Here is a 14,317-nt window from a genome sequence, read left to right on the forward strand (position 1 = left end):
TTGCAAACATAGCACAGTTAAAAAAAATATCCTTAGAGAAAAGAAAACAATATTCCACTAACAAAACACATGTGAAAAACTTAAAAGAACCAAAAACAAATACAGAAATAATAAAAATATTTTATACTCGGTAGAAAATAAGTCATAACAATTTAACCTGAGACAAATTATTATTCGCAATTATATAATGTCCGCTTCTACTTTCAGCTGCTCCCTTTAGGGGTCGCCACAGCGTTTTATCTTCCTCTCACCCTATCCCGCCTATGTCACGTCAACATTCTCCCTGTCCTGCTTCACTGCATCCACGAATCGCTCTGCTGATGCAGTGATTTCCAGTCTTGTTAATCCTGGTCACTCCCAACGAGCATCCTCAACTCTGACACCTCCAGCTACCTCCTGTCTTTTTGTTACAAACACCGTCTTCAAATACTGCAGGTCTCACCACAGTCTTTTTCATTCGTGCACATGTGTTCTATTCTGACTATAATTCATTTTCCCTGGAGTGCATACCTCCACTTCTCCAGGCTTTTCCCACCTGCTACCAACTCTCACTACATCAGAATATACGAAGACTCCTGACCTCTGTCTGTCAACCTGTTCATCACCACAGCAAACAAAAAGAGGCTCAGAGAGATCCCAGACGTAATCCCACTAAATGTATATCAGTATTTTTACTGCAGTATGTTGTCTTTTTAATGAGCACGTTTATTAAAGTAATATTAGATATTACTTAAAAGTTTGTTGTGAAGCATTTTGTATAATTTTGTTTGACCGTTTTTACTGCGTCTTTATTTCTTGTACTCTTTAATTTAAAATATGATAACAGAAAAACAATGTTCATTATATATTTGCATAATTTTGTTTTTTGAATGTAGAAGAAATTTTCGCAAACACTCAACGTTGACTGACTTTGAGCTCCAACTTGAATCTGGGATCGATTAAGCGCAGAGACGTACAGACGTCACGTCGTGCGTCAGACAGTATGCATCGAACCTGAGCGCGCTTGTGTTGATGGTGGCTACCGCTGTCCCGTTCATTTCCTAACGCACCGGGACCAAACTTCAAGCGACAAGATGTTTCTGTCTGCTGCTGTTCGCTCTGCAGTGTCGCAGGCGGTACGGTTGTGATTTTTTATGGATCTGGGGAAAGGTTTGGGTGCAATTTTCGATAACTTGGAGAAAAAAAAATGCTATGACTCTTCACAAGGGCATGCAGTGGAGGCCGCTCAGCAAAATGACGTTGGGTAACACTAGCATGCTAGCTAAATTAGCTTTCTGCTGTCAAACTTTTAAAAGGCGATCGCTGGAAAAATGTGCAGCGAAAGGAAAACATAGCCGCTAGAATGGGTTTTTAGCAGGCTCGTGTACATGCAGTTGGCTTTAACTTCACCCTATATAACTGCTTGCATGGCTACTGTAAATTCACAGTATGGGAAAACACAGCAATATTAATCACTTAATATTAATCTAGCTGGAAACTTGGATCAGATAACACTGTTTACAATTTACATAAAGCAATGATTTACGTAAAAGTGGCTCAGCACAGGAAGTTTTGTGTATAATAACAGCTTGCAAAAGCTTTAGATCTGTTAAATATCAATTATACTGCAAAGTTTCTACTAGTAAAGTAGTAATTCTACACATTTGTTACTGTACATGTACTTAAGCTATCTAAGGTATTCACTATGCAGAATGTCACATTTCACAGTCATACACATCGTACTATCAGATCATAAATTTTGATTATATAAGTATAATCACTCCAACATTGCAACTGGGACTCATTTTAATTGTTTTATATACAGCTGTGCAGCTTAAACTTTAATAATAAGGCATAATGTGTTACAAGATGTATATTTAATATTATGGTGATGTAGAATTGTTTGCAGCTTCAGATTTCAAGAAAATTCAGTAGTATAAACGTAGTACAATTAATTTCTAAATATAGTGGACTAGAAATAGAAATCTATAGATTTGGGGTTATTAAGTTTTCATATCTTCTTTCGGACTAGTGGGAAACGTTAAAATATACACGAAGAGGTTTATTTTACACAACTTTACTCACCTTTACACTATTGTGTCATACTTTATGTAAATAAGATTTTCCAGTAACAAACATTTTAGTTTAATTCCACTTCATCGCTTTAGAGGAAGATTTCTCAAAATAATTTTTTCTCATACTAGAAAACAAAAATCTTGACTTTAGGCGCAAACTAGGGCTGGGCGATATATCGAGTTTTTAAAAAAAAAAAAAAAGATATATTTTTATACGAGATATAAGATGTGAAAATATCGTTTATATCGATATAGTATACGTTTTAATTATACTTGTGGAGCAAGTTTGCCTCTCTTTCGTCCACTTTTGTCTCTACGCAACGTTACTCTGGCTCGCCTCTCCTTCACTGAACACAACTCCTCCTCCCCCATAGCTTCACCTACAGGCAGCGACAAGATGGACACGGCAAATCTCCGTTAACGAGTTACTGCGCATCGCCCCGTGCGTGGAGCTGGACGGCGTCAACGTGTTAACGACCTAACCACGCTAACGCCATGCAGCCCAGAGGGGCTGCACAGCCTACAATCCTTGCATTTTCTCAAAAGTTGACAGCGCGCCTGATGTATGAATTCTGGTTGTGCTTGATGACCGCGAACCGATTTTATGTGGAACACAGCGCTCAGCAATCTGTCAAAAATGTTTGAGTACGACTTTGGTAAACTACGGAGCTGTGGAGTAATACGTACTGTGCTTCAACGTAATATTACCGTACTTTGTGTGTATAAGGACCATAAATGACACCTGTTCAGAGTCATGGTTACATTTCAAACTCCAGGCTGTCAGTCACGCAGTAGAACTTGGGAATAGAGCAGCTGTGAAATCTGTCGTTGTTATTATGCTCAGCGTCCTTTAGTTTACATTTTGACTGCACAATTGTGAGCTTTTTGTTATGCACAAAAACAACATTGTTTTAGTTTATTTATGGAGCATTATTAATTAACAAATGCTCATAATATATTTTTGAGTAATTTTTTCATGTACACCTATGCTGTATGTTAATAAAAGTGCCTGTGTGACATCTGGGAAACAGCTTTAACTAAGAACTCTCTTTCTGTTCTTACTTTATGGAATAAAAAAATATCGAGATATATATCTTATATCGCCATCCAGCTAAAAAATATTGAAATTTGAATTTTGGGTCGTATCGCCCAGCCCTAGTGCAAACCTTCCATTTTATTGCTGTATGTATTTTAAAGTTTTATTAATAGTATAGTTGTGTACAAATCAAGGCAGGCGCAGCAGTCACTATAAATTTGACCTTTTACATTGAGCCAGTCAGTCAACAATTACCTACAGTCTTTAGTCTTGCAATCTTTGGGTCATTGATGTGAGATTCATATTTTATTATGTCTAAGTGCATCAGTTCTGTTTAAAATATGACTTGAAGGAGTTTAATCTACAGACTAACATTTAAATAAAATAAATAAGAGGTTTAGAAAACTAACAGATGATCTTAAATCACAATGTTAATTTGACATCTGCAGTTTAACTCCTCCCAGTTCCTGGTTCATTTTAAACTTTAAACACTTCAAACTTTTTTACTCGAACACCTGTATTAACTTCCCAAGGGCACACATATAATTTTAAAATGAAATTTAAATTAAATAGAAATTAAGTTAACGTTTACTTCAACATTATCCTAGTTTTACATAAAAACCTCATGTTTTTGGTTGCACCACCTGATATTTTGGGGTTTTAGTTATCGCTGAACTAACACAACTTAAACTTGGGTCTTAGAGAATGAACTCCTGCAAGTCATGAATTGGATTCATTATTTTTAACATATGTTATGCACTCAAAAGTATTGCATGTAAGTAGCATGTTTACTGTAAGAAATGTTGGCATTTGAGATCAGTTTGAATTTAGCTCCATGACATCACTAGGTATTTTACCTGTTTTCTTCTGTTTTGTAGGCCAGGAGTCTGCATCAGTCTGCTGTACGTGCTGGAGCTGGTGGCATTTTTGTGGTGAGTAGCACTTTCCGTTCCTCAGTGCACAAAATGTGTAGAAGGTGACAGACAAAAACAGAGAGTACATGCGGATGCTGTACACGCTGATGCTGTACGGGCTTTTTTTTATACATTGTGTGAGCTCATCATGGTGGGTTACTATAGATCAGCAGCTCATGGAAAATTTTGTAAATTACAGCAACAATTTGTAGTCATTTCTAATATTATCTATATCTATATTACTACTAAGTTTAATTGTTACTGCTCATTGTTCAACGCAGTCAGTCTAGCTGTTACTATGTCACACTAACATTGTTTTTTTAGTTACACTGGGACAGAAGTTCACTTACTTCTGCAATTTTTGTCTATTATTGGAAAATGAATTATTCATGTTAATACATTTTAGAAGGGTTAAGAAAAAGATTTGCTGATGGACTTCATAAAACAGGATTAAACAGCAACACCATATCAGCTTTCTTTACTTGGTGTATGCATAAACAAATTTTCACAAGCATAGACTTTAATCACAAAACTTTTAGAAACTGTATTTATCCTCACCTTGTCTTATTGCAAAAGTGTATTCTGTCTTAGTGAGTGCTGCTCCAAAACCAGGGTTACACAGGTCACGGGAGAAGTGGGAGTCCGATTTGCATGTAACAATTGAGGCAGAACGATGGTCGGAATAATGTCAGAAATGTTTAAATGTAACCATTAATATCAGATACAGACAGACATTACAACAATCTCCATCAAACTTACATCACGCCACAAAAATTAAATAAATATAAACCAGAGTTTATAGAGCATTGAGGAGCGTTTGTGTTTTTGCACAAAGGTAAAGGCATTCTGGCAAGAATTTTCCAACATTATGTCAAAGGTTTTAGAGCTACTCTTTCCATTAGATCCTCAAATATGTTTATTAGGGGATTTTAAAGGTTGGTACCCAATTACGAAAAAAGCCAACAGAAGTTCCTGGAACTGTCTCTATGCATTGTTAGAAAGTGCATAACCATTATGTGGAAGTCCGACTTCCAACTACCTATTTTTAGATGGATCTCAGAGATATGTAGATGTGTCCCACTTGAAAACATCACCTACACGCTCAGAAACGACTATAAAACCTTTGTTAACACTATACCAACTCCTTTATTGGACTGATAGGATCAAATGCAAAGGTTTTTAGAACTTATAAACCTACTGTCACCAGTGTCAAGTATTGTCCTTATGCTGTATTTTTGTTATCCTGATCTATTTGGGTGGGTTTGGAGTGTGTTTTTGTCCATGCGTCACTAACTTGAAAATTTTGCACAAAAAAAAAGGCTCAGCCATTAATTGAAGACACAGCTCTGCAGTATGTTTGTGCAGGATTGATCCCAGTGGTATCTGTTTTCCAAAAGACCTTAATTTATCCAGGGAGGAGCCATTACAGCCACACGAAAACATCTTGTGATAATTTCATGCAATGGAAACTCTCCTTGGTTCCATAGTCCCCCGGTAGTAACATTGTTTTTAACCTGTGCTTGATTTAAAAAAAAATTCTTATGACACTCTTTTTTAATTAATGCATTGGTTGGCTGCTTTAAATTAAAAAACAAAAAACATTAAATTTCTTCCCTCCTCAATTTTTCTATTGCACAAAGGAGCTTTGCTGCTCACAAGGGGGCAGTGTGTGCAGAAGCAGAAATAATAGTTGTCTGTGTTGAGTCTGTTCTCTCGTTGGGTAGTAGCACCTGTTTCCCTCTGGGCTTACATGATGAACTGTTAATATTTTATCAGATACTGTTTGCAGCTCACAGATCTGTTACTCACGCATGAAAGTGGTAGCTGTTAAGGAAAAATTCAGCCTCAGTAGAAGCTTCACAAGATTTAATATATACACAGATAATTATATACCGAAGACGGTTATGTGTGTGTCTGTTATAAATAAAGTTTAATCTACTTTAATGTTATCCTTATTCTTTTTTAGCACAGAGATACTCCTGACAACAACCCTGACACACCTTTTGAGTTCACTGAGGAGAACAAGAAGGTGAGCCTCGCATCTGTGTTGAACAGTATTTTTTTAATGCACTGATGTGGTTTTCATTACCAGTAATAGCAGATAATTGCAGGTATTGATTTTGTGTTATTGTACAAAAGCTGGAATTTCTTTTCAGAAATACCCAAGTTGATTGGCTTAAGATGTCTCTAGCTTTATTTTGTAACTAATTTAGTAGTTATTTAATTGCCTTTCCACCTTAATACACCAGACACAATGTATTTTCCTGGTATTTTTGTAGAAAAAAAGCTCAACGATAGATGGCCTACCTACTACTGTACTGTACTCTACAATTATAGTATCATTTAATTCATGTACATGAATTATATTAGGACTATTTCACTGTATAAATTGGCCTTATTGTTAAAATAAAAATGGGAAATACAGTTATGGAAAAATATCTTTTTCTGTTCACTGTAGAGGATTGAGGCGATCACTTCAATGTACCCAGAAGGACACAAGCAAGCAGCCACCATCCCCGTGTTGGATTTGGCCCAAAGGCAACATGGATGGCTCCCTATTTCTGCCATGAACAAGGCACAGTCATATTTTTAGTGTTTTCCAGCAGAGTGATGCTCGTCAACACATTTTATATAAATTTTGTATTTCAGGTTGCAGAGGTGCTGGAAATCCCTCCAATGAGAGTATATGAAGTAGCAACGTTCTATACGATGTTCCTACGTAAGCCTGTGGGAAAATACTTCATTCAAATCTGCACGACAACACCCTGCATGCTCTGTAACTCAGACAGCATCGTGGAGGCCATCCAAAACAAACTTGGTAAGAGTGCTTTTCCATTTTATGCTGAGAAACCAATGAAGAGATGAAAACAGATGAAAACAAACTTTTTTTTATTGTGTATGTTTGAGATAAACAGAGACTGAGAACAAATGTATAAATATACAGTTGCCATTGGTATTCAAACAATATCAAGCTGTAGCATCAAACAAGATTGAAATCAAGCAAGGAAACTGTCAACACACTTGAGCCTACGTTACATTTAATAGAGGACAAGGTTTGTTCTTTAAGTCAACCATAGTGAAGTTTTACTCTTCCTTTTAACTCGTATATGTGGCTAACAGCTGTGGCACGTCAGGCTTTAGTGCTCGAGTTAAAAATATTTGTTGTTTTAGTAAGACAATCTGTAGAGTGTCAGATGAGACTAGCTGAATATGAAGCGTCTCTCCATTTGGTTCTCCACAGGTATCAAAGTTGGGGAGACTACTCCAGACAAGATGTTCACTGTAATAGAAGTGGAATGCCTGGGTGCCTGTGTGAATGCTCCAATGGTTCAGATCAACGACAACTATTATGTGAGTGCTCGAGTCGTCTGTGCAGATGAACGTTTTAACTAAATTAACCAAATTAGATTAAAGCTCAAACGAGTTTCACAAAGAATGTGTACAGAGCACCGTTTCTGGAGTTCTCCTCTCATGTGGAAAACAGTGCAGGTGTGACACAGCCTGCAACATGGAAGACTCTAAAGGAAATTAAGAGCAGGGAGAAAAAAATAGAGAAATAATCAGCTATAACACGAGTGTTTTCTTATTCATTATATTAGTTTGGAAAAATATCAACTTCTTGAACCAAGTGTGATGTCAAAATTTTTCTTTTTAGATTCTTTTGTGGTTAACCATGTGAAAATAATTCTACCATGGGACATTTAGTTATTGCAAGCCGAGCTTAAGTGAATTACCCAATTAAAGATGACTGTGAAGGAGGAATTCTCCGCAACACCTCAGCTTGCTGAGGTATCATCATTAGCGAGAAAAGGCACGATGTAAGAGTACCTTGTGCTGAGGTTGGCATTTTCTTATGTGAATAATTAACACTCAAGCCATACACACAGCCTTTGGAGATTAGATTAATTCAGTCATCAATTACACATTTAGTTTTACTCAGGATGACACAGTTTGCAAATAAGAGCTTGAACTTGTGTTGGGTTGTTCAGGGGCTTCTAAATATGAAGGTAGAAGCAGCTTTGGAGCAGCACACAGGCAGTATTAATTAAGCAGACCACCCGATTCAGTCTTTGTACTTAAGAACATTGTGAGATTTGAAAAAAATGCCATAATGGTTTTGGGCAAGTCTATATCATTCATTTTTAACACTATGGTTCAGCTCTGCAATATCATAAAGTAGCTGTACTGTAAATAAAATAAAATAATTAATTAAAAAAAGCACTATTTGACACTTGTATCCTCTTTAGCACGACTTGGAAAAAAAGCTAAATCTGTCAGAGCTGGTTTGAACTTTACTGACAGTTAAAGTCAGAGTTATTATTGGCTATAGTTATTAGTGGCCATAAAAAATAATTGATTGGAAAACTGGGGATGCGCTGATCATGAAACTCTGGCCCGATACTGATGTTTAAAATAAGCTGAAGACGGTATATGTACTTTTTTTTTTTTCCTTTTTATCGTTTTTCTGTTGTTGTTTACTTCCTCTTCTTGGTTTCCTCTTGCAGCCAAACCAAAAAAAATCTTCATTACAAAAATCCTTTCCTGTTTTAAAGTCGATTAGCTGTCTGTTATGCTGTATACTTTATAGTCAGGGAAAACTGATATGATACAAGAGATACATATCAGCCACTGATGCCTATAAATATCACTGCAGATGTCAGTATTCTTGTTTTAGTGAACAAGGCTGATATTGGCTCATATTGGTAGGCTCATAGATCTTACTATTGATAAATTGGTGCTGCCCTGCATGTCCTAAAGATCAACAATAAGATATTTTGAAAGTTGGGAAAAGTTGCTGTTGGGTGAAATACAGTCACTGACTGACATGGTCAATCTGACATTGATGTAGTATTTATCCATTTATTCAATTTAGAATAAATCATCATAATTTCCTTTGAATTACAAAGATAGTATTTAAAGTATTCCCCTGTCTTTAGAATATAATAGATCTTCTTACAGATTGGAGGATGTGAAAATCAAAACATGGACCATCAGATGACCAAAAGCTAAGCTGCTCTCATCCCTTATTCTAGGAGGACCTTACACCAAAGGATATCGAGGATATTATTGATGAGCTTAAGGCAGGCAGAGTCCCTCCACCAGGACCCAGGTACGTGCACAATTTGCATAATAGATTCTTATATAATTTTAAAGTCATTGAACTGATTGTAGATGAAGAAGTTTGTTCTTTTTCTATAGGAGTGGCCGATTCTCCTGTGAGCCTGCAGGCGGACTGACTTCCCTGACAGAGCCTCCTAAAGGACCAGGATTCGGTGTAAGATCGGACCTGTAGACATTTCTGGGCCACTCTCTGCTTGCTACAAAGGCAAGCTGTCAGTGAAACTGTTATGGTTAAGTCAGATATATTGTGTAAATAAATTGTTCCTGTACATGTTCTCAAGGTGTCAGTGTCTCACTTACATGGATTCCAACAAGGAAAACAAAACTGGAAACATGAAATGCAGGATTTGTAGCAGTTGTTATATTTCTAGATACTTCTAAGCAAAGCTGGCTAAAGGACTGGAATAGTAAATCTTCTTAATACGTCAATGTAAGCCTAAAGCTAAATATTTTTGTGCATATTGTGATACTACATAAATAGTATGTATTTCTACCTCAGTAAGTTATGTGACAGTTTCCACTGTCATTGCCACTTCAGTGATGGCCACCTATGGAAACCTTATGAAGGGTTTTTACTTAAGTATGAATCACATCCTTTGTACACTCAAATTCATTCAAATATGACATCTCAAAATTACAGCATAGCACATGCACAATAAGATGCATATTCCTACCATGTATGCCCCTATGGAAAAATCATGTAATTAAAAGCTAACAGTACAAGCTAAAGCTATTAGATGTTTATTGAAGTACTACACATGCTAAAACAAAAAGTATAAAGCCTTTTTAATTAACACTAGCTCTACCAAAGTCATTTTTGGTCCTTAATATTTTGTTCTGAATTTTACTGGATGTAAATATATTTTAGTGGACCAATTTTAGATGTCTTTCAATTACTGTGGATCAGTGACATTTAAATTGTTTATTCATAAAGAAAACCTTTGGTAAACGGTAAATACCACCAGATATGCTGCTACGCATGGTGTAACAAATTATGATTAAATTGTAAAGTTATTTTACTACATGTTACCTCTATTTAGTTCATTTCAAATGTGGTTTATTGACATTGTTTCATTATATTTGGTTCTGGACATACATTTAAGACATTAGTAGAGACTACCTGATGGTTCTGACAGGAATAATATAAAAATTATTTCATCTAGTACATGTCCAATTAATATACTCCAAACTAGACTGTGGGTAGTATCATTGTGACTGACTTTATTAACAAAAGAACCACGTATTGACCTTAAGATTCCGCCTGCTTAAACACCTTTAAAGTTGATTCATTCAAGACATTACATGATAAACACAGCCCCCTTAGCCTTGAACAGCACCCCACTTCCTACAACTGGTCCTGTCGTTTCATTTTCATCCCATCCCGAGGCCGTTTTCATGTCTAGCCGGTACCCCTCCCCCACTTTCCTCGTACCAATACGCTTTCAACCCAGCTCTTCTCTGCAACATATAACATTATGCACGGTGACGCATGCGCAATGCATGCAACATGATGCAAATGTCACTGCGCAACCAATTCTAAGCTGGCTCATACACTGAATTGGCGGGCTAATAGGTCGACTTAACCAGATCGGCTAATTACTGAAACTGCGGCCTGAAGTCCGCAGCCATGCTCACGACAAAGAAGGAAAACGCCATTCCTCTGTTAACCTCAGCCGTGATCTTCGAGAAAGTTCCCACTGACCGCAGCACAGCAGCGGAAAAGATGACGTCAAGTGCCCATTCCTGTTCTCTCTCTCCCTCTCTCTCCCTCCTTTCGGTTCAAATACACACGCTCAAAAGCCACTTTGAGGTGCTACACACACCGCTAACGTACAACATGTCTCAGCAAAAAGCGTATTCTTAAAATTAAAGATGCGAATTTACTCACGGCTTCGGTTAAATGAAAGTTAAACCGTTTGACACATACCCATCTACAGTCTATCCAGCAGACGCAGACCTTATAAGCTCGGTGGTGCTCTGGTGGTCACATGATTTCTCCCTACCAATGAAAATGACGCTTGCATGTTTTGCTAGGTTTTTCTCCGAGAGGACGAGCGACGAACGGCTTGGATGTTTTCAAAACCAGCGATGAACGTCACACAGCCGTAGGCTACGGTTAACGTCCAGTATTTAGGAAATTAACTGTTAATATTGCGCAATAGTCACATATAGCGGAACCTGAATGAGTCGGTGGGAACGTGTAACCCCTTTTAAAGGTAAGCGCAAAACGAGGTTTCTTGTTTGACTGCCTCGGATCAGGATGGGTAAAAAAATCCTAGCAATCTGGCTAAGTTGTACTGCAAGCTGGCTAACGTTAAGCTAACTTGACGTAAACTGCGTGCGAAAATGGGAATGTTATGTGTTTGCGTGGGCTTGGTATAGTTGTGCGCCACGTGCGTTACACACATTGAGGACTTATTCTACGCTAACTGAAATTTCCACCCCAGTAACTGCCTTTAGTTGCTCGGTGCTTTCAAAGCGAGGATACAGAGCGCTGATAGGAAAATGTCGGGGCGAAGCAGAGCGAGCTGGGTTAGCTTCAGACAGCCAGACAGCCAACGGGGCTGTGTAGGTCTGGGAACAAGCTCGCTAGCTAGCTTAGATTAAGCGCTGGGGAGGGGGATCGTTGTGAGGGCAGTAAAGGAGCTGCAGTGGGCTTTTGTCTCGGGCTGTGCTGTGCTCCCTGTGTTGACTGTTGCTGTTTAATCGCGAAACGTGAACTTGAATTTGCCTTGTCCTGGCCAAGCACTAGCATTAGACAACATATTTACTCGCAAGACGAATTTCACCGCCAGATTAATCAACTAACACCACAGCTCGTGTTTATTATCTATGTCCAAGTTGCGAATTTTAGCGCTCAACAACATTACTTTTTGATTATTGGAAGCACGAGCGGCATTAACGTTGGTGGGTGGTGGTTTCTGCAATGATCGAGCCAACGCCACTTCGTTTATTTACAACCAGCGTAGTTTGGCGGGACAGTAGCAGTCAATATGCTGTAAAATGTAGTTATGATTTGTAAATTCTCTCAAGGAACTAGCATAGCTATTAGAAATCCGGAGCTTGCGCCTCCCAGGCAGTGACTGTGACATCTTGGGGGTGTGTTGCCTGATACAAAAGCTGCTTGTCTTTACATGGCTATCTGTGCAGCAACCCGTCTGAATCAACCGAAACGTCAACCTGAAATTGAACATACGTTAAGTTAAAGAGTTTTATTGGATTGCAGCACGTCTACACTGTTAAATTAAGCTTTAAATTTTTTTTAGAATCAGTCCGAAATTGGTCCTAGTGGCAGTATTTTTAAGTGACATCTGTCTCATACAAAATACTGTGTATTCGTCTTATACTATTATATTGAATGCAGTATGTAGACAGTGTAATGGTCATATTGTAATGGTGTTTAATTAATCTGTTTTTTCATACAGTTAAAAAAAAACAACAGTATTAAATGTAAAATATATTTTTTATGTCTTTGTTAAGGAACAGCACATGTAAATACAGTTAACTGGCCATTTTAAAATAATTGTTTCATTTTCAATATTACAAGAAATGTTCATTTTGGGATCATGAAGAAGAATGCTATTTAGCACCACAATTCAAACATGAAAACGTGTCATATTCAGAGATTAACTAATCGAGCAGCTGCTTAAAGGTTACATCAAAAATAAAACCATAAGAAACCAACTGTCAGAAACGCATACTCTTATTGTCTCTTTTGGGGGGCTTATTTTAATTTTGGAGACATGAATATTGACTTGAATACTGCTAGTGTTCTAGAAACCTCCATTTACAATTTGAGAGTTACTAAAATAAAGCATTAGTTGTTACAATTCAACTGTTGTGCTGACAATTGATTGTAGCATCAGCTTGCGTCTGTGGCCTTTTAAATAACCAAATCTTACAGGAATGCATGAAAAATACTCTTAAAACAGGGTGATCTGTTTGTCATTTCAGTTAAAGTTATATTTAGTAATTTCACTCTTTAGCTGACCTTAAACCAGGAACTGATTAATTAAACTGAATTTGTTAAGATTATAGAAGGTTGTATAACAGCAAGCATACTTCCAGTTCGCCATGACACATCATAATTGACCTTACTACTAAGGAACAGCACTTAAATACCTTAAATGGTGAGTCCTCAATGATGAGTAAATTCTTGCGCAATTGTAATTACAATTCCTTTAGAATAAATCTTGTTAAATCATTTTTTTAAAACTTAACCTTAACCTCAGCTGCAATTTAGATAAATCACCAGGACCATGCTGCAATTATTTGCTTATTAACAATGTACTAAGGAGCAAGTTAGGATGTAGTAATACATGATACTTTTTCATATTAATGTTTTATTAAATGTAGTCCACTGTTAATCTGCTATTCCTTTAGATACATTTTATATAGACAGAACAGTAAATAAAAATGTTATTCATAGACTTAAATTGGCAGTAGCTGATTTTTATCAATAGAACATATCACTCTCATATTAGGGAACATGATTCTTCAGGCATTAAAGTGCTGTCTTCTCCCTTGATTGATTGATTGGTCACTGCTGTTTTGGACTCAATTGTACGTGGTGGGATTAGTAGGCTTTTCATTAGTGTGCTTGTGTCACCTCGAACTTTTGTTTTTTAAAATACTCTTACTTTCTGTAATGAGTTTGTACTAACATCTCTCTCACTGGCAACTGAGTATCATGTGATGATGATTTGCCTGAGGATGAATGAGACCTCCCACGGCACTAAAGGTTATGACAATACGAGTAGGACACATAATTGACACTGCAGTATATTACCAAGCTCTTTCTTGCAGTGCGTCATGGGTGCCTTTTTTGTGGTGCCATTGAAGAGAAGATGCTTCTTTTTGTTTGAAAGGGTTTTCTTTGTTCACTTCAGTCTTCTGGTAGTTTAGTAGCTGACACTGATGAAGCAAATTAAATGATGGTGTCCAATAATAAATGTCAGTTTTAAGTAACAAAAAGGCACTGCCCTGGCTTTTGTTTATCGTTTTGTTCATTGCAAACAACATTTATTTAGTTGTATTACTTAATTGGTGATTTTAAAAATGCATAACCTCAGTGTAACGGTGTGATTCTCTACAAAAGATTAGGTTCTTTGGGGCGTATAGGTTTAAGGGTATATTAGGGCTCTCCAGTTAATCAAAATTTACATTCAATCTAATGATTTAAAATTAGATTA

General features: G+C 37.1%; 2 protein-coding genes and 1 long non-coding RNA gene across 4 annotated transcripts in view; 2 read left to right on the top strand and 1 right to left on the bottom strand.

The window, feature by feature from the left end:
• Positions 1 to 965: 965 nt before the first annotated feature.
• On the top strand, positions 966 to 9,401 carry ndufv2 (NADH:ubiquinone oxidoreductase core subunit V2). Its single transcript, XM_085439867.1, has 8 exons — positions 966 to 1,115; positions 3,969 to 4,022; positions 5,971 to 6,033; positions 6,463 to 6,579; positions 6,654 to 6,822; positions 7,246 to 7,355; positions 9,038 to 9,114; positions 9,204 to 9,401. The coding sequence occupies exons 1-8, from the start codon at positions 1,074 to 1,076 to the stop codon at positions 9,295 to 9,297; spliced, it is 726 nt and encodes a 241-aa protein (XP_085295993.1). The 5' UTR covers positions 966 to 1,073; the 3' UTR covers positions 9,298 to 9,401.
• Positions 6,877 to 11,137, bottom strand: LOC146687376 (uncharacterized). Its single transcript, XR_014916534.1, has 2 exons — positions 11,053 to 11,137; positions 6,877 to 7,522 (listed from the first exon to the last, which is right to left on the bottom strand). It is a non-coding gene; the product is annotated as an uncharacterized LOC146687376 (long non-coding RNA).
• A 63-nt stretch (positions 11,138 to 11,200) lies between these two features.
• ankrd12 (ankyrin repeat domain 12) overlaps positions 11,201 to 14,317 on the top strand; it is a 41,350-nt gene continuing 38,233 nt past the window's right edge. For both annotated transcript variants that reach the window (XM_085439865.1, XM_085439866.1), the window contains exon 1: positions 11,201 to 11,341. The gene's annotated coding sequence lies outside the window, so the exon portion shown is untranslated. The remainder of the gene's footprint in view (positions 11,342 to 14,317) is intronic.

Source organism: Copadichromis virginalis, linkage group LG18 (genome assembly GCF_057382275.1).
Source record: "Copadichromis virginalis isolate Kocher_CV1m ecotype Utaka linkage group LG18, C_Virginalis_male_GT1.1, whole genome shotgun sequence".
Taxonomy (NCBI): Eukaryota; Metazoa; Chordata; class Actinopteri; order Cichliformes; family Cichlidae; genus Copadichromis; species Copadichromis virginalis.

Coding starts and splice junctions, on each gene's coding strand:
- ndufv2 (XM_085439867.1), top strand. CDS start 1,074: ATGTTTCTGTCTGCTGCTGTTCGCTCTGCAGTGTCGCAGGCG. Junction 6,823..7,245: donor GGCCATCCAAAACAAACTTG/GTAAGAGTGCTT, acceptor GGTTCTCCACAG/GTATCAAAGTTGGGGAGACT. Junction 9,115..9,203: donor GTCCCTCCACCAGGACCCAG/GTACGTGCACAA, acceptor CTTTTTCTATAG/GAGTGGCCGATTCTCCTGTG.